The 17,709-nt window shown below is 49.9% G+C and overlaps 2 protein-coding genes across 8 annotated transcripts in view; one reads left to right on the top strand and one right to left on the bottom strand.

Moving 5' to 3' along the window:
• Nucleotides 1-2,023, top strand: part of LEF1 (lymphoid enhancer binding factor 1) — a 118,769-nt gene extending 116,746 nt beyond the window's left edge. For all 6 annotated transcript variants that reach the window (XM_078069059.1, XM_078069060.1, XM_078069057.1 and 3 more), the window contains one exon: nt 830-2,023. In XM_078069059.1, coding sequence (XP_077925185.1) covers nt 830-909 — 80 coding nt within the window. In that variant the 3' untranslated portion in view covers nt 910-2,023. The remainder of the gene's footprint in view (nt 1-829) is intronic.
• Nucleotides 2,024-12,796: 10,773 nt separating this feature from the next.
• Nucleotides 12,797-17,709, bottom strand: part of HADH (hydroxyacyl-CoA dehydrogenase) — a 44,625-nt gene continuing 39,712 nt past the window's right edge. For both annotated transcript variants that reach the window (XM_036119932.2, XM_036119934.2), the window contains exons 7-8: nt 14,505-14,621; nt 12,797-13,620 (exon numbers count right to left, since the gene is read on the bottom strand). In XM_036119932.2, the coding sequence (XP_035975825.2) occupies nt 13,502-13,620; nt 14,505-14,621 (236 nt within the window). In that variant the 3' untranslated portion in view covers nt 12,797-13,501. The remainder of the gene's footprint in view (nt 13,621-14,504; nt 14,622-17,709) is intronic.

Genomic DNA, 17,709 nt, shown 5'->3' with positions numbered 1-17,709 from the left:
AGAGGGACATTCTGTCTCCTTCAGCAAGCAGTCCGTTCTGATCACAGCACTTGTCTCCAGCTGCTGCGAGCTCCTAGCCCAGGCCTGCAAGGCCATTCCTCGTCCGGAAGAGCAGCCTGGACCAAACCTTTGAAAATCTGTGCTGCAAAAGTACATGTAAATAGGGAACTGTGGGGTGCCTTCCCCACGGGTCCAGGCTTTGCTCCTTTGTCCTTAGAAAGGTGGGGTCCTTCTTGGCTCTTTGATTCTCCCGTGTGAAGGCTCTGTACCCTGCTGAAACTTCAAACAGCACAGTGCTGTAGCAGGTGTTTGCCTGCTAACCAGGGAAAGGTTCGTTTGACAGGAGAATGGGAACTGAATGGGCATTGCAGGCCTCCTCAGTCGACAGCATTCTGGGGCTGATTTGCTCCCGTTTTGTCAGTAGCAGCCGACGTGCATAGATCATTTCTTCGTGGTTCCCATCATTGCTCTTGAGGGACAGTGTTGAAAGTAGTTGCATTAAGCATAAGAGCAGCTACCAGGTCGCCAGAGTGCAGACGGCCCTAATACTGCTCAGCACGCACCATGCGCTTTCTCAGCACCCGAGGTGTGAATTGCAGTCCTCGTCCCTGTGCACACGCGTACGTGTACATGGAACCAATAAGACTTATTCTCTAATGTAGTCCGAAGATTTGGGGCTCCCGTAGGGCTAACCATTTTAGCCATCACGAAATCGATAAAGTGGACTAACTATTAAATGCAGAGATCTTAAGACACATGCTGTATGCCATCGAGTCTAAAGGACTGTGACAAATGCACATTAACAACATTTCATTTGTTCCTTCTTGAGGTGGAAAACGAAGCTCATTCCCAACGTGCAAAGCCAAGGCGGCGACCCCGGGACCTCTTCTGGAGATGGAAGCTTGTTGAAAACCCAGACTGTCTCCAGGGCTTGCCCAGTCGACCCCAATGGAGAATTGACACCACCTTCACCCTGAGGTCAATGCTAGAGACACTGATCCATAAAGACAATCACTGCCAAACCCCCTTTCATCTACTTCAAGAGCCAAGTTCCAAAATAAAGCATAAAAGGTTTCCTAAACGAGAAGTACAAAGCCCCTGAGATTGCTAGCAGGCCGAGCAGCTGCCCTTCCTCCTCTCCACGTGCACTTCCCAGAGCGTCTTGCGTCCATACCTGTAACCCTTTGGCAAGGACAGTAACTTGGCTACATTCGCCTGCCGGGAGCGACTGGAGCCGGCAGCCAGCGCATCCATCAGCAGCATCCCGGTGGGGGACTTTGTGGAAGAGTTCCCGCTTTGTTTCGGTCTTCATTTTTTTTTTTTTCTCCTTTCTCCTAAAGCTTTTATTTAACAGTGCAAAAGGATCAATCTTGTGTTTGCTTTTTTTTTTAAACTTGAATTTTTTTTAATTTTCACTTTTTAGTTTTAACTTTCTTGTATATTTTGCTAGCTATGAGCTTTTGAGTAAAATTCAAAGATCTGGAAAAGTTTGAAATAAAAAATGAAAAGAAGCCGCCCTTTTTTGAGCGGTATCTTGTCAGACAAGTGGCTTCTCTGTGAATTACTTGTAACAAATAGTGGCCTCTCTGTCTTTGTAAGGTGTTGGATAGAGCTAAATAAATGGGACAGCCAAACCCACCCTGTTGGGAGCAGTTGGCTGTCCTATTTCATTTTATTTTTCTTCTGATCTCCTTTGTTTGTTTAATGGTAAACCTTAACCGATACTTTCAGCAGGCCGGTTTGCAGTGAATTTTCATTTCTTTCCTTTTCACCCCCTTATTGTAAAAAGCCCAGCACTTGAATTGTTATTACTTTAAATGTTCTGTATTTGTATCTGTTTTTATTAGCCAATTAGTGGGATTTTATGCCAGTTGTTAAAATGAGCATTGATGTACCCATCTTTTTTTTAAATAACAAGGCACAGCCTTTGCCCCAAACTGCCATCTAACGTTTGTCATTCCAGTTTGAGTTAACGTGCTGAGCATTTTTTAAAAGAAGCTTTGTAATAAAACATTTTAAAACAGCGTGTCCTTTCTTTAAAAGAGTGACGTTCCCGATACCCCTGAGCTGGCAGTGGCCCGAGCTGGCTTGTCCACATCGGAGGGGTGCCGCCACGCAGCCTTCTCCGGGGCCAGCTGCCACCTGCGGTAGAAGGGCGCCTTCCCCGGTCTCCAGGACATGCAGTCCTCAAAGGTGTAGACGTACACGGGGGCCGGTGGGAAGACGACGGTCACCAGGATTCAGATAGGAGTGATTCTCTTCTTCCCCGAACACCGCAGACCAGCCTCATGGGCTCCAGCCGTCAGCAAGGGTGCAGGCCATTTTCCATCCTCCGAGCTCGTCCGTTCTCAACAAGGGCCTCCCCAAAGCAAAGTGTCCCTGTGCTGAAGGTAGGTTTTAACTCCCACTGATCTCCCGAAAGTCAGCGTTTTCCCCAATTTTCAGTTTATATTCCATCATTTTCTCTTAAGCTTTTATGGCTTTCCAGCTCTTAAACTAGTTTGAGAACCATTGATAGCCCTGGTCTGACTTAAATCCCCTGCTGAATTGTAGCCGGTTTCCTTTTCCCAGTCCCCAGTACAGCTGGGGGACAGCTGGCTGCCATACTTGTAATAACCCTCCACCGACTGTACTTGAAGACTGCCATTAAATCGCCCCTCCAATTTCTCTTCTCCAGGCTAAGTGATCCCAACTCCTTGAACCTTTCATCATCAGTCCTTTAATCATTTTCATTACTATCCTCTGGAACCCCTCCAATTCCTCATCATTTAGTCCTAAACTTGAACCAGGGAAAACTCCATTATGTTCAGTAGACCTACTTGTTAGAAAGGTTTCATATTCATTTGAAAATCATCTGACTTTTCTTAATGTACATGAACCCAGCGGCCTAATGCTGCCATTCAAGCTCTGGGAGTTAACTAGAAAATCTAAACAGAATGGCATAGGAGGGGATAGTTAAGTGTTACTTTTTGGGGGTGGGGGTGGGGAGAAAAAACTTATACCAACACAGTGATTGGCTCCCCCTGGATCTTAGAAGGAAACGGATTAATAATAGTCTCTTAAAAAAATAATAATAGTCTGTTCACCAAGTATGAGCAAGGACACGAAGCTGAGAATGGAACGCCACCAAAGCCCCCTCAAGTCCTCTCCTTTAGTGGTTCGTCTACATTTTTATGACATAAAACATGAGTAAACAATGTTGGAGAAATGGATTGTTTGGGTCCTCTGAGCCAGTCATTCCTTCCACTAACTTGGTTCCCTTCTAGTTTTCTATGTTCCTTCTAGAATACCCTGTTTCTCCCAGATATCTTCGATGTCACAGCCCGGTGCTCATTCCCGGCCCACTTTACCAAGACCCTGCTTCCGGCAGGCAGCAGTGCGGGCAAGGAGAGGTGGGAGTCTCCGAGGGGTGCGGCCCAAGGGAAGTCAGCCTGGGGCATCTGTGCGCAGAGGGACGCGCCTCTGGCTCTGTCTGATCTGGGAGTGATTTGGCTCCGTTCCCTGCAAGCTCAGAGCTGAACTGCGTGCCCAGAGGAGGAGGATGGGTCGGCCTCTCTGGGAGCCCAGCCTTCCTCTGAGGTCATAGCTGGCATGCTGGTCCTTACGAAGGGGTGGTTTCCTCCCGGTTTTAGTTTGTGTGGTTGCTAAGGTTGCTGGCAACTACCTGTTGAGCCGTTCGGAGGGGCCTTTGAACTGCTTCATGACTACAGCTGTCCTAAGTACAATAATTTTCTCCTCCAGAGTTTGGTCTCAGGCTGCGACAACATGGAAACCTCTAATCAACGGCCTGTGAGCAATAACAAGATGTCTGTGTGGCTTTCCTTTTAAAGGAGAAAAATCCTGAGGGAGTAATGCACGGTTCTGACGGAAGAGAAACTTAAATGTTCCACATGACATAGTAGTTGTTCTACAAATTACATTTACTACTTCTGCCACAGGATATCTTTCATGCATAAAAACCCAGGGAATGTCAAGAGCTGCCCTGTGAAACCTAACTTCCGAGTTTTTATAAAGGGTTAATATCCAAACTATATAAAGAACTCATACAACTCCATAGGAAAACAAAACAAAACAAAACAAAACCCAAAAACTCTGATTAAAAAACAGGCAGAGGGGCGCCTCGGTGGCTCAGTTGGTTAAGCGACTGCCTTCAGCTCAGGTCATGATCCTGGAGTCCCAGGATCGAGTCCCACATCGGGCTCCCTGCTCAGCAGGGAGTCTGCTTCTCCCTCTGACCCTCCCCTCTCTCATGCACGTGCGCGTGCTCTCTCTCTCAAATAAAATTTTTTTGAAAAATTTAAAAAAAATAAAAAACAGGCAGAGTATCTGAATAGGCATTTTCCAAAGAAGACACAAATGGCCAACAGGTCCATGAAAAGATGCTCTATATCATTAATCATCAGGGAAATGCAAATCAAACCTCAAAGATACCACCTCACACCCGTGAGAATGGCTAGTATCAGGACAGGAAATCACCTGTTGGTAAGGATGTGGCGCCCTCGTGCACTGTTGGTGTAAATTGGTGCAGACACTGTGGAAAACAGTGTGGAAGTTCCTCAAAAAATTAAAAGAACTACCATACTGGTCCAGCAGTTCCATTTCTGGGTATTTATCTAAAGACCACAAAAACACTAATTCAAAAAAAATACACGCACCCCCATACTCATTGCTGCACTATTTACAATAACCAAGATATGAAAGCAACCGGAGTATCCATTGATGGAGAAGTGCATAAAGAAAATATGGTATAATATACACGATGGAATACTATTCAACCCTAAGAAAAAATGAAATCCTAACATTTGCAACAACTTGGATAGAACCTGTGAGGGCGTTTTGCTAATAAGTCAAACAGAGACAAATACTGCATGATCTCACTTAGATGTGGACTCTAAAACAAAACCAAGAGCTCATAGATACAGAGAACAGACTGGTGGTTGCCTGAGGATGGGGAGGCGGGTGGGGTGGGATGGTGGCAAGAATGGGTGAAGAGAGTCAAAAGGTACAAACTTCCAGTTACAAAATAAGTCCTGGGGGGGGGGGAGGGGCGGGGCATCTCGGTGGCTCAGTTAAGTGTCTGCTTTCGGCTCAGGTCATGATCCCGGGGTCCTGGGATAGGGTCCCCGCATCAGGCTTCCTGCTCAGCGGGGAGTCTGCTGCTCCCTCTCCTTCTGCCCCTCCCCCTGCTTATGCTCTCTAATAAATAAAATCTTTAAAAAAATAAGTCCTGGGGATGCAATGTATAGCACGGTGACTACAGTTAATAATACTGCGGTGCATATTTGAAAGTTGCTAAGAGAATCTTAAAAGTTCCCATGAAATAAAAAAACTTTTGTAACGATGGGGATGGTGATGTGAGCTAGGCTTATGGTGATCATTTCACAATATATACAAATATCAAATCATTATACACACACCAATAATTTGTTTTATATTAATTATACTTCAAAAAACCCCACCTTAAGTTCTAGGGATACATACATACACAAAAATCTGAACTGCTTTTTAGTAGAAACTGAATAGCTTGACTACAGCTGAGCATCTTAATATGAATAGAAAGAGGTGATTCTAAATGTCTTGTGGGCAAAAGAAGATCCTTGGCGGGTGGGCCACACTGAGCAGGTACCGTTTTGGAAGCGACCGTTCCAAACTCGCCCAGCCCTCTACTGGGAAAGCCTGCACGACCTGGCTCTGCAACCAGGAGTTGTTCAGAGAGCAGAAGGAAGGGCGTGCAAGAGCTGCTAGTTGAGATAAACATGGCTGGCACGAATCAACCTCAGGGAAAACTTGATACGTGCTAGGTAATACAGAATTAAATTTTAGTCAAACCTGAAGAACTCGGGTGAAAACTGGCCGTTGACTTGCTCTTGACAAAATAATGCTAATGGTGGGGATCGTCAGCGAGCCTGTGGGCGGCAATAATAACCTGGTATGAAAAAGAAATGATCGATGTGCCCACCGAAATACATCCTTCCTGAGCACCTGCCGATGGGCGAGACCCTAGAACAAAGGTTTTCCGCTGTGTCAGGTCATTCACCATCTGCACGTGTTCTCCTGTTCTCGTTCATGGACAAGCATCCTCACCCTCAGTGGTAATTTGGACTTTAAAAAACAAGTTTGTTTTTTTTTTTTCCTTTCGTTTATTCTCAGATGTGAACCCACACGGATATATGTGATAATTTATCTCAATGTCTGGTTCACTCATCTTAACCTTCTTCAAGGAGTTAACGAAGGCAAGGAAATGGAGGTGATGGTGACCGTCAGGGGCGCCCCTCAGGCAAAACACGTAGGTGGCATCTCAGAGGCTGCCCTGAGACGGGGTGTTTTAATCAGGAAAGTCCCTGTTGACAACTGCCAAGGGTTCTAGCAGCTCTAGCAGGTCAGATGGGGTTGCACCCACGGCAAGGAAGCAGGGTCTTCCATTAGGGCCGGAGGCGGCCCAGCGGAGAAAGCCGGGCTTGGAGTCGCCCGGAGGGGAACGGCGTCGCCTTCCAGCGCTGCTGGGCGCTGTGCGCTTAACCCCTGTGAGCCCGCTTCCTCCTGGGCTGAGCGAAGAGGTCACGGACCTCCACGGGCTCTGGGGAGCCGGAAATGAGAGCGCCGCCTGGCCTGCACACAGGAAGTGACTCACAGATGCACTTCCCTTTGAATGGGCTTAGAATTTGCTATTAAACCTGTTTTGTCCGGTATGAAGTATGTGGTTTTCGAATCACCTGTAGCCATAGAGCATATAAGCATTATTTCTTCTGCCCCCGGAAGCAGTTGGTAACCAGGACTAACCAATTTGTTTTGGACCAAAGATCAAGAAAATACTTCTACCCAAAGGGCAGAATCTGGATCGTATTGGGTCATCTGCACTGATGTGTTCATGCAACATTTCTCTTAATCTATCATAGCTACATTAAGTTTCTGCTCTCCATTCAGTGTATGGAGGAAATCGGTAGGGAATGTATGATTTGCCAGATGGAATGAGAACACTGCATCCAAGCAGCAGACTTAATCTCACAACTGTTTTTTCTTTGTGGTCACAGTGGAATTCGTAGATGAGTCACTTTTCTCCATCTTCAGCTTGTCTCAGTATTTTAACTCATGGAATCACTGAATTATGTTCTACGCTGGAGTATTTTCTCCCATAGAAAGAAGGCATGAGGCAACCAAAGTAAAATGGAGTCCTACAAATTGGCCTATTTGTTGTTACAGGTTTTTTTTTTTTTAAGATTTTATTTATTTGAGAGAGAGAGAGCACAGAGAGAGAGCGAGCGAGCGAGCACAGGAGTGGTGGGGAGTGGGAGAGGGAGAAGCAGGCTCCCCGCTGAGCAGGGAGCCCGATGCGGGGCTCGATCCCAGGACCCTGGGATCATGACCTGAGCCGAAGGCAGACGCTTAACGACTGAGCCACCCAGGTGCCCCAGGTCTTTTTTTTTTTTTTTTTAAGATATTATTAAGTAATCTCTACACCCAAGGTGGGGCTCAAACTCACAACCCAGAGACCAAGAGTAACACACTCCACGAACTGAACCAGCCAGGCACCCCTGTTGTTACAGGTCTTTTCAGTTAGCCCAGATACACATGCTCAATCGGAGAAGGGGTAACCCAGTTTTAAAAATCTAGCTTGTCCTCCACGCCCAGCTCTGGAGAGGCCCCTCGGTGCTCACCCAGGGGCAGACAACAGCCCAGAAGGGCCTGAACAGTCCCATCCCCTTCCGACATGCCAGCATCTGGCACAGGCCGTGCCCGCTCCAGTTCCAAGACTCCAGTGAGCTGGGACTCTTCTCTCCCCGGTGCCTGGTCCGAGGGAACGCAAACCCTTCAGGCAGCCCTTGCAAAAGTTGGGCCCGTTTCCATGAGCTTTCAACCTGAGTTCCACCCACAATATCATGGCCACTCCGACTTGATTGAGACTTTAGGATGACGGTCTCTATTCTCTCCTTCAGGCTGTCCACGCTACCCCAGTGTCTCTGTCAGCAGGCTGGAGATTTCAAGGGGGTAATCAGAGACGCTGGAACACAGAGGCCCAAGGAGGCTGCAGTTCACTGGGGAGAGGGTTGGGGGGGGCCTGCAAACTACAAGTCTCGGGAGGCCGGCGTGCTGTCCCTCACTGGGCTCCCAGCATTTGGGATTAGCCGTGATTTTAATAAAAGGACACTATAAACTAGTTCTCTCTCCCAGCAAAAGACAACCCCCAGCACACACAAGACTTAACAAGAAAGGGAGGCCAAGAGAGAAAATCAAGATGCAAGCATGAATGACCTGCCGTAGGCCTAGGACTCGGGAGCGTGGTGCGGCTACTGGCAGAATCTACCCTGAGCCAGGGCGCCGAGAGGGAACAGCTGTCCCCTGGGCCTGCCCAGCGCCGTTGGCTCTCGGCCTAGGCCATGTGGGTGCATGAGCTCAAGCTCCTGCCAGCCATGCGGACTTCAACGGGCAGGGCCAGCCCTCTGCTCTTTCCCTCCCCTGCGCATCACATCCCCGGTGGACACCAGTTACACAAGAGCATCTCACGTGTTGGAGCCGCGGAGGGCAGACGGCCTGTCCCCCAGGGCTCGAACCAGAGGGGAACTGGGTGGCATCGGACAGTGGCTTTCCACTGTACCTGCCTGGCCCACCAGGTCCATGCGGAGGGGGGCACGCTGGCTCTGCACCCTCACCCTTCTCTAGAACTTCAACACTGAGGCTAAAAGGCTCTGGAAATCTACCTTCCCACAAGTATATGCCAAAACCTCCACGCAGCTCCAGAAGGAGGCATTTAGGGCTCAGTCCTTCAAACTGCCCCAAGCAGATACTTCGGTCACACACGGTCGTCCTCCCCCCAGTACTGGTTTTGGAGACTTCTGCGTTTCCTGGCACCTAAACCTGGGATTTCTGAGTCCAGCGGCTGTTTACAAGGAAGGAGCAGGAAGCACTTCTTATTCTGGGCTTTCCTTCCCAATACGCACCTGCTCAAGAAGAGCTGACATTTTCTGGTGGAACATTCCAGTAAGTGCATCTACAGAAATGAGGCTGAGGTGTCACGCTGAGGTATACCCAGAAAACAAATACCCACCACACTCAGGTTACAGAAGTACAGTGGAGCTGAGCACCAGAACCCAAGGCTGCTGAATCCCCAAGCCCAGGGTATCCATCATTTATACGGATCCACTGTGTAAGCGATACGGGTGGGGAGACCCACAGTCAGAGGCGGCAGCCTCTGGCTTCCCGCCGGCCGGCCGCATTACTCTGGCCTGCAGAGGGGCTCTGCCTGCACAAACCACATTATGATAAAATGGAGTTTAAGATTTCTCCTGTTCGTACACCACTACTTCTCTACCGCGGGCACGTCTCTTTCGTGCACTTGCTTTTTTTCTGGGGTCTTAAGTCATTGGCAGTCTATCGCTTATACGATAAAATGGAACTTAACCTGAGCAGCAGCCATCTCCTCCAGTTCGCTGGACGCTCCCCCCACGCGCTCCTGCCTCCCTAGCAGCGGGGACCAGCATCTCTCCCAGGGCCTGGAAAGGCCTCGAGGAGTGGCTGAGGGCGGAGCTCTGGCCCTCATCTTTTTACCCAGGTGGCCCAACAGCTTAACTGCCAAGGCTCTTTTATAAGACTGGGGGCCTGTTCTTAATCTTCAGCCCTCTCCCCCCAGGTGTAAAATGTTCAGGACTCTGTAAGCCAATAGGTTTTCAGGAACTTTCCCTTCCAAATGGGTCAGAGAGGAGGGAGGTGGGTCCCAATTAGCCTAATCTGCCAGGCGGAGTGCTCGACATTTGCAATCCATCATCCCGTTTGGTCCTCAACAACCCTCTGAGGCAGGTTCCATCACTTTGCCCATCCTACCAGATACACCCAGGAGACAAACACCTCCCCCCACCGCCGGGTTACACAGGTAAAGCAGGGTGGGGCTCAGCACTAGAACCCACGTCTGTTTAACCCCAAGGCCCATGCTAGTCATCATTTATACTGATTAAATCTGCAACAGATACGGTTGGTGATTTTAAAGAAAACACTCAAGGGGCACCTGGGTGGCTCAGACGGTTGAGCATCTGCCTTCAGCTCGGGTCGTGATCCCGGGGTCCTGGGATCGAGCCCCACGTCCGGCTACTGGCTCAGCAGGGAGCCTGCTTCTCCCTCTGCCTCTCCCCCTGCTCGTGCTCTCTCTCTATCTCTGTGTCTCGAATGAATAAATAAAATCTTAAAAAAAAAATTTAAATAAAATACTCAATAGGGGCACCTGGGTGGCTCAGTCGTTAAGCATCTGCCTTGGGCTCAGGTCATGATCCCAGGGTCCTGGGATCAAGCCCCGCATCGGGCTCCCTGCTCAGCGGGAAGCCTGCTTCTCCCTCTCCCACTCCCTCTGCTTGTGTTCCCCCTCTCGCTGTGTCTCTGTCAAATAAATAAATAAAATCTTAAAAAAAAAAACCACAACTCAATAGAATTAGTATCCGTGATGGGATTTTTCTTTCAGGAGTTGAAATTTGTTCTGCCACTGACCGATTTTAAAAATGGAATTTCCATGACCAAATGCGTTGAGAGTACAGCAATGCTTCCATTGTTCAAAGCGTTTCTTAGATTACTATTTATGTAGCATCAATGCCTATTTCCAAGAAAATGAGACCCACAAAATTACAGCCGCACCTTGTACTTCTGGTAGACTTAATTGGTTCCTTAGGTTGAAATGTTATGGGGATTAAAACCGAGGTGAGACGAGACAAAAGCTTGTTTTCCAATGTGTGAAAAGTATACCTCGCAAACCAAGAGAGAAAGCATACTCAGCACGCGTCGTCCGAGCCGGGCCTTACTGAGTAGTGTGACCCTCTCCCACGGTGCGTGGCTGAGCCTCCAGTGAGCTCCCGGAAGCTGACGCGGGACAGAGCCAGAGGACTCACTGTAGCGCGGCACCCACGGGACCCTCAATTTGTACCGCCGGGATAAAGTATGGAAGTGTCTCAGTTCCCAGATCGGGTCCCACCTTACCCCCATGCCTCGCCACTTCACAGTCCCAGACGGGAAATACACCTTAGGGTGGATGTCAAAAGGAGGGAGCCAACCGTGTTCCCCCCCACCGGAGAGATGAACAGTGACTCTTACGGACATTAAGGGCCACAGCTTTGACTTTACAAAGGCCTCTTCAATAAGCACGGGAACTGTGCTTCAGAGAACTGCATCCTGCTGAACAGAACTGCAGGCCAGGCTGACAGCTCAGCTCAGAGGCTGTTCTCGGCGCGCCGCTTCATCCACCGTGTGGCTTTCTCACCTCAGATGTGCACTTCTATTCTAGGAATACAGATATCACGAGGAGGGAGTACAGGAGAGAGGGGGAACCAAGCACCCTCTTGACCTAAAACCTGGGCACTCCTTTCTGGATCCCCTCAAAGGCCCCGGCTTGCCGCGTGGAGGGAGGCCCGGGCCCGGGAGGGGCAGCAGTGAGGCGTGAGGCTGGGCTCTCCCTGCGCTCTGCCCGGACTCGCCCCCTCTCCCGCACCAGGGCTGCCAAGCAGCCGCAGCCTCCACCCCCCCCCCCCCCCGAGGCCCGGTCTGTAAACGGCCTGTAGGCAGCAGGTGCACACCAGGAGGCCGAGGCCTGGTCTGTAAGCACGGCCTGTAGGCGGCGGGTGCACACGGGAGGCCGAGGCCTGGTCTGTAAGCACGGCCTGTAGGCGGCGGGTGCACACTGGAGGCCAGGCCTGAGCAGGTCCGGCCGCACAGCGGGGGCCGCGGGGACGAGGCACACCCGACTGGGGCAGTGGCCCCGCCTGCCACGGGCGACAGATGTTCACAGCTCCTGCCGGGCCCCAGACGTGATGGAGGCGACAGAGGCCAGGCCTGCGGACTTTCTGGTGAGGCCAGAAGTGCACTTAAACACCTGGGCCGGGAAAAGACATCGCGGCAGAGCGGCGGGAGCATCCCGGGGCTCCCCCTCTCCTGGAATTCCAGGGCCCAGAGCGAGCCGTGTGGCTTTCCGGGACAAGGGATCCAGGGCTCCGGGCACTGCAGTCAGAGCGGGAAGGAGGTGAAGCGGCCTTGTCGGCCCCGGGCTCCGGGCCCAGGTCAAGCAGCAGCCTGAGAGGAGCAGGGCCCGTGCGACCACAAGGGGACTTGGGAAAGGTAAGCAGTGGTGGCGTCGCAGGTGCTTCCTTTCTTTCGTTAGGAAATGTTTTAGAAGAATAACCTAAAAGTTTCCTAAGCCAGGTTCTATGTGGGGTAGAAATGTATGTAGCGTATTTACTTATTTTCCCATGATGCTATAGTTAAGAGTCAGGAAAAAGGTTAACCAGCTCCCTTTTATCAACCATGGTGTGCGGGGGGGAGGATCTCTCAACCACTGAAACTGTGACCCAGGACACCAAACGAGGGCGGCCGTGTTGGGGACAGTCCCGTGTGAAAGGCTGGATCTGAGGTTTTCAGACGTGCTCTTTTGCTCTGACCCGGTTCCGCGACCTTGTGTGCGTCTCGTAAGCGCTCTGTGACCGAGGCCGCCGGACCTGAGGGCCTCCGACGTCTTTCCCGCTTCAAAATTCTATCTTGGAAGACACTTTCTCAAGCCCATGATTAAAAGAAGCTTATGTTACACTATTTCTCTTTGTTGGCGAAGAAGAAACAGATGTTCCCTAGAGATCGTTTTCTGGGCCCTTACGGCCGCTTCACTGGTAGGAAGCCTGCGGATGACCGCGGCAGGCCGGCCCACGGCAACGCCTCCCCAAGGAACAACAGGCCAAAGACGACGGGCCAAGGCTTTTGCCTAAATTACCAACCTTTACTTCCGCAACCATCCAAGCACGCCCCAAGTTTAAATTATATACGTTTATGTCAATTCAAATTTTCACAGATTAAAAGATTGCATTTTATTAGAATCAATTTACAGGCAGTCTGCAGCAATGATTTCTCATGGGCAAAAAAAGAGAGACAGACAGACGGACAGTCATCACTGAGATTCTGGATGTGAATGGAAGCTCTTCCCGCAAACCAAGCACACGGAGACAGGCCCACCGGCAGCCGGAGCTGAGTGACGACACGACGTCTCGGGTCGCGGCCCACGTGCAGGCTAAGGCTCGAAGCTGCAGGGAGCAGCTGTTCTCGGCAAGGCAGGACGCGGGGGCCGCTCACGCAGCACCTCCCCGACGCGCCCCCGGCGTGTCCGACGGCTCGCCACGCTCCCGGGCGCCAACGGCGAGCAGAGCGGCGCGCCGAGCCGGTGCCCCTTCACCAGGGAACGGACCCAGGCGATCCTTTATGAAAAGGTAAGGTTCAGAAGACATGTTCGCTCCAAGGCACCAAGGGTGTAAAGCTCTCTAGAGAATACACAGAAATGAACAGCCTGAAAAAGGGAAATTAGTTCTCAATGGAGGAATCTGCCATTACGATAACTAGTGTCAATAATTACTTCAGACAGGTCACAATCAAAACGCGCAGCGAACAGACTGTGCTGCGAGAGGGAACGTGTGACCACAGAACGTTCCCGTGGCACTTGGCGGAGCTGCTCGTACGTGCTGACGGGTTCCTCCCGGAGCCAGAGAAGCCGGCCTCACTTGTACTTGTAATAGCCTTCTCCAGTCTTCTTGCCCAGCTTGTTCTCCGCTACCAGCTTATTCAAGGACGGGACGGGCTGAAACAAGGGGTTCTTTGCATCCATTTCATACCACCCTATTGAGAGGAGGGAAGAGGTTGAGGACGAAGCGCTGGGATGATTCGGACACCTCAGCAGTCCCAGGGCAAGGCTGGGGGCACAGCTCGGGAGAAGGGTCCCCACTCTGACGGGGCAGAGGCAGGAGGCAGCTGAGCCGGCACAGGCGGACGGGCCCGAAAGCAGCCGGCGGCCGCCCGCGCGCCCTCCTCCCAGGAACACGGAACCAGCCCCTCGGCCGCCTGGACCCCTCAGGGGCACCGTGCCGCAACTTTCGGGACACATGCCGCCACTGGTAGTCTGCATCCTCACAAGATACAAAAGTTCATGCTTCATTCAGAACCCGCCTTGCTCCCCACAAATACCCAGGTATTCTTTGTAAAACGTGGGGGCCTGAGCTACACTCAACTTCAGGAGTCCAGTTGTCGTTATTATCCTTACTGTAACTTCAGAGCCACTATAGTAAAGAGATACATCATTATCTTTAAAGGGTGTAGATCTCCACGGGAGTGGAGGTTACACAAATCAGCATTTATGACGGAATGACACACGGTACCAATGTCCGCTTCCAATGTAATCCTGTCCCGCAGAACCATCAGGGGAAACCAGGTAAGGGGTACACGGGACCCGGGACCACTCTGTGCTATATTTGAGACTTCCTGTGAATCTATAAATTGTTTCAAAATGAAAAGTTTTAAAAACAAGTTACCCTGTGGAGAGACACTACGCAAGCACATTTTTCCTTTTTCTGCCATCTTTTAACTTGAATCTTTAAGCTGGTGGGGCAGAACTCTGGAAGGCCTACTAAGACCCCTTGAAATTTCGGTGGTAAACAAGCATTGTAACATGAAAGAAACGACCTCAATTCCATTACAGAAAGAGAACAGAGAAGTCCAATTCCTACCGTCCATGATGAACTTCGCAGTATCCAGCCCCACGTAATCGAGAAGCTCAAATGGGCCCATGGGGTACCCAGCTCCCAGCTTCATAGCAGTGTCGATGTCCTCCTTGGATGCATCACCTGAGGACAAGAGGGCAGCACTGAGCCATCACCATCTTTCCCGCGGTTCTCCTTGTCATACTGTTAGTCCCAGAATTCAGAGTTTACAAGTTCGCACATTCAAAAAACATCCAGAGTCAGGATTTCTGGCTGTGGTAAGTAAGATTTCATCTCAGAGGTACATGCCAAATAGACCACAAGATTTTCAAAGCTATTCCACCAAGCTATTCTGTGAGGTGAATTCTAGAGCACTGCTCCGGTGTTCACGCAGAGAGAAGGCTCCAGTGGCTGGAGTCACTGTTAATGGATTGGGATTTTCCAACTCTGGAATAATTTATTACAACATCACTTAAAGCTAGAGCATATTTGTATTGATAAATAGGACTTTTTTTAAACAAAAAAGAACTAAGCTTTGTGTTTTCATATGTATCGTATGCATATTTTTCCTTTCCAGCTTTCTTGGTTTTACAAGTAATGAGTATTCCTCTGGAATTACACTCACATCAACCCTTTAGTCAAGATAAAGTTTAAAAAGAAGCCCAAATCTGATTTAAAATTGCCACTCAAGTTTTAAAGTGTGTTCAGTAAATTAAGACAAGAGCCAATGTGCTTTTTTCCTGGAATTCTACCCTTCACTATTATGGTCCTTGGGCCCACAAGAAGTCTTTCAGAGAACCTGTTCCCTTTTTCCAAAATCAGGAATGGGAGTAGTCTATAACAAGTGATCATCTAGAAATTTTGTTCCAAAGTATAAAGAAATGGTCAGTTACACCAAAGCTAAATAAAAGGAGAAAAAAGTTCAAATACTCAAAGAGAATTTTATACCTAAACATGTTTCAGATTTTTAGGCATGAGGAACAGGAACTACTTAAACATCCATAAAAACTATATATATATTTTTAAGATTTATTTATTTACTTTAGAGAGAGCAAGAGTGCAGCGGCAGAGGGAAAGAGAATGCCAAGCAGACTGTGCTGAGTGCGGAGCCCGACGCAGGGCTCGATCTCATGACCCTGAGATCACGACCTGAGCTGAAACCAAGAGTCAGACTTTTAACGATTGAGCCACCCAGGCGCCCCAAGACTGTATTTTTAAAAAGCATAGGAAGTACAGTTGAAGGTGATTAAAATACCAACTGATTATTTCTCATAGGTGACGTTAATGCTTCACTAATTAGTCAACCAGAGGATGCTAAGAATCACAATTTTGAGTTTTAGTCCATAAGAAAGCAAAAAGAGCAAAAATCATCATATACATCAGCTTTAGGCGGCACCCTTCCTTCCTTCAACTTTTATTTATGTCTGTTCCCCCCAGGCCCCAGAGACTTAGAATGAGACAGAGAAAAACCAGACAAGCCCCCAAGTACTCATGATATAGCGGGAGGACTCAGATGTGTCAGCCACTGCTGAAGGTTCATGAAGACTGACACGCCTCTGTGTGGGCACAGGTGGGCAGATTTACTCAGTGCCAACATTTCACCAAAACCCACCAAGGTCCAGGTCCTGAAGGATGAAGAGCATCCCAAGGGATGGGAGGGCAGGAAGAGCATGCCAGGCAGCAGAGGGAACAGCATGTGCAAAGGAGAAATGAGCAGGAACATGGCAGCTGACAAATGGATTCTGCTCAGAGGCCTTCATCTGACCCTGAGGCTTCTATGGTGTTAAGAGCCCAGAATGCTAAATGACCACCTCGCTTACCCCTCTCCTGGGTCAGCACCTGCGGCCCCCTGGGCTTGGTGCCGTCCCTCCTCCAACATTTGACATTTGCTTCCCACAGGCCTCTCTGCTCAGATGTCCCCTCATCAGAGCACCCTGCTCCCTCCCTGCATATAAACTAGCAACTGTAAGAACTCCAGGCGAGGCCTCCCGCCATCCTCTTCACTTTATCTTTCTCCAGATTACTGGTCACAACCTAACGCGGTATCTACTGGTTCATTCACTGTGGACGGCCTCCCTTCCTTAGAATATCGGCTCCTGGGGACAGAAATCTCATAGTGTAATGGTTCCAACTTACCTAAAGCCATTTAATCAAATCTCTATTCAAGGGCAAATAATGAACCTTAGGGGCAATTCCGTAATTCCAGATTCAGCGACTCACCTGAAGACTATTTTATCTCAAAAAAATAATACGAAGATAACGCATATCAAAGAAAAAAATCTAAGCAATGTTACAAAGTCAGCAACTCTAAAAATACAGTAATACAGAGCAAAAGAGACAAAAAGAGGGAGAAATAAAGCACACAAATTGGTGTGCCACATGGGAGTTAAATATGGAACTGTGCTTTAGACTAATAATTCCTAAACTTGTATAGAGTCAAGCACTTCACTGAGAATAGGACACTTGCCCCAAATAAACTGCACACACAAAACTTCAGGAGGTTCATGGGGCCTCCCACCTCTCCCCAGTGAAGAGCCCCTAACTCTAGACAAGACAACAATGAAAAGCTTCCTCCTGCACAGTGGGGACCTGGGAGCGGTGGGGGCTTGGGAGCAGCCGGACTTGTTTCTTAGGCTGGCTCATCAGCACCACCTACGCACCATTCTTGGCATTAACAACAGGCCCCAGCTGCAGCCCCCTAAGTGCCTGTCCTATAGGAGCACTCTGGGGAGGATGAAGAGGAGACACTTCCCAGGCACCGTATCCAGCAACAGAAAGACGCCCTGCCACGGGGAGGAGAGCGGCAACCACCCTGAGGGAGAGCCAAAGCGTAAAGAGAGTTATAACACATGGCGACCAGCTTGGAACACTGGGGACATCAGGCAGGGCCTTGTAAGCGCGGGGGGAGTGAGGTCCGTGGTGAGGGCAGCAGGGGCGGAGGGGAAGTGAGAGCAGCTTCCCTGGGAAGGGAACTGTATTCGGTAGTCTACAACAGAAACACCGAGGAGGTCTTGAGCAGAGGAATGACAGGGCGCAGGATGTCACACAGGGACCGGGGGGACACACGACAGGCAGGGACACTCCCAGGGCCTGCCACCAGCCCAGCCCTCCCAGAAGAGCTGCCTGGGACGTGTCGGGAGGGGACATCCGACAGGTGTGGCGGTCTGCTGCCGGGCGCCAGCCTGCTCGAAGATCTGGACAGAGAGCCGCAGGGACGAGGGGGACCAACTGC

This window comes from Halichoerus grypus, chromosome 3 (genome assembly GCF_964656455.1).
Source record: "Halichoerus grypus chromosome 3, mHalGry1.hap1.1, whole genome shotgun sequence".
In the NCBI taxonomy this organism is placed as follows: Eukaryota; Metazoa; Chordata; class Mammalia; order Carnivora; family Phocidae; genus Halichoerus; species Halichoerus grypus.
Note: the sequence above shows the minus strand (reverse complement) of the source record. Positions and strands in the feature narration are given on the sequence as shown.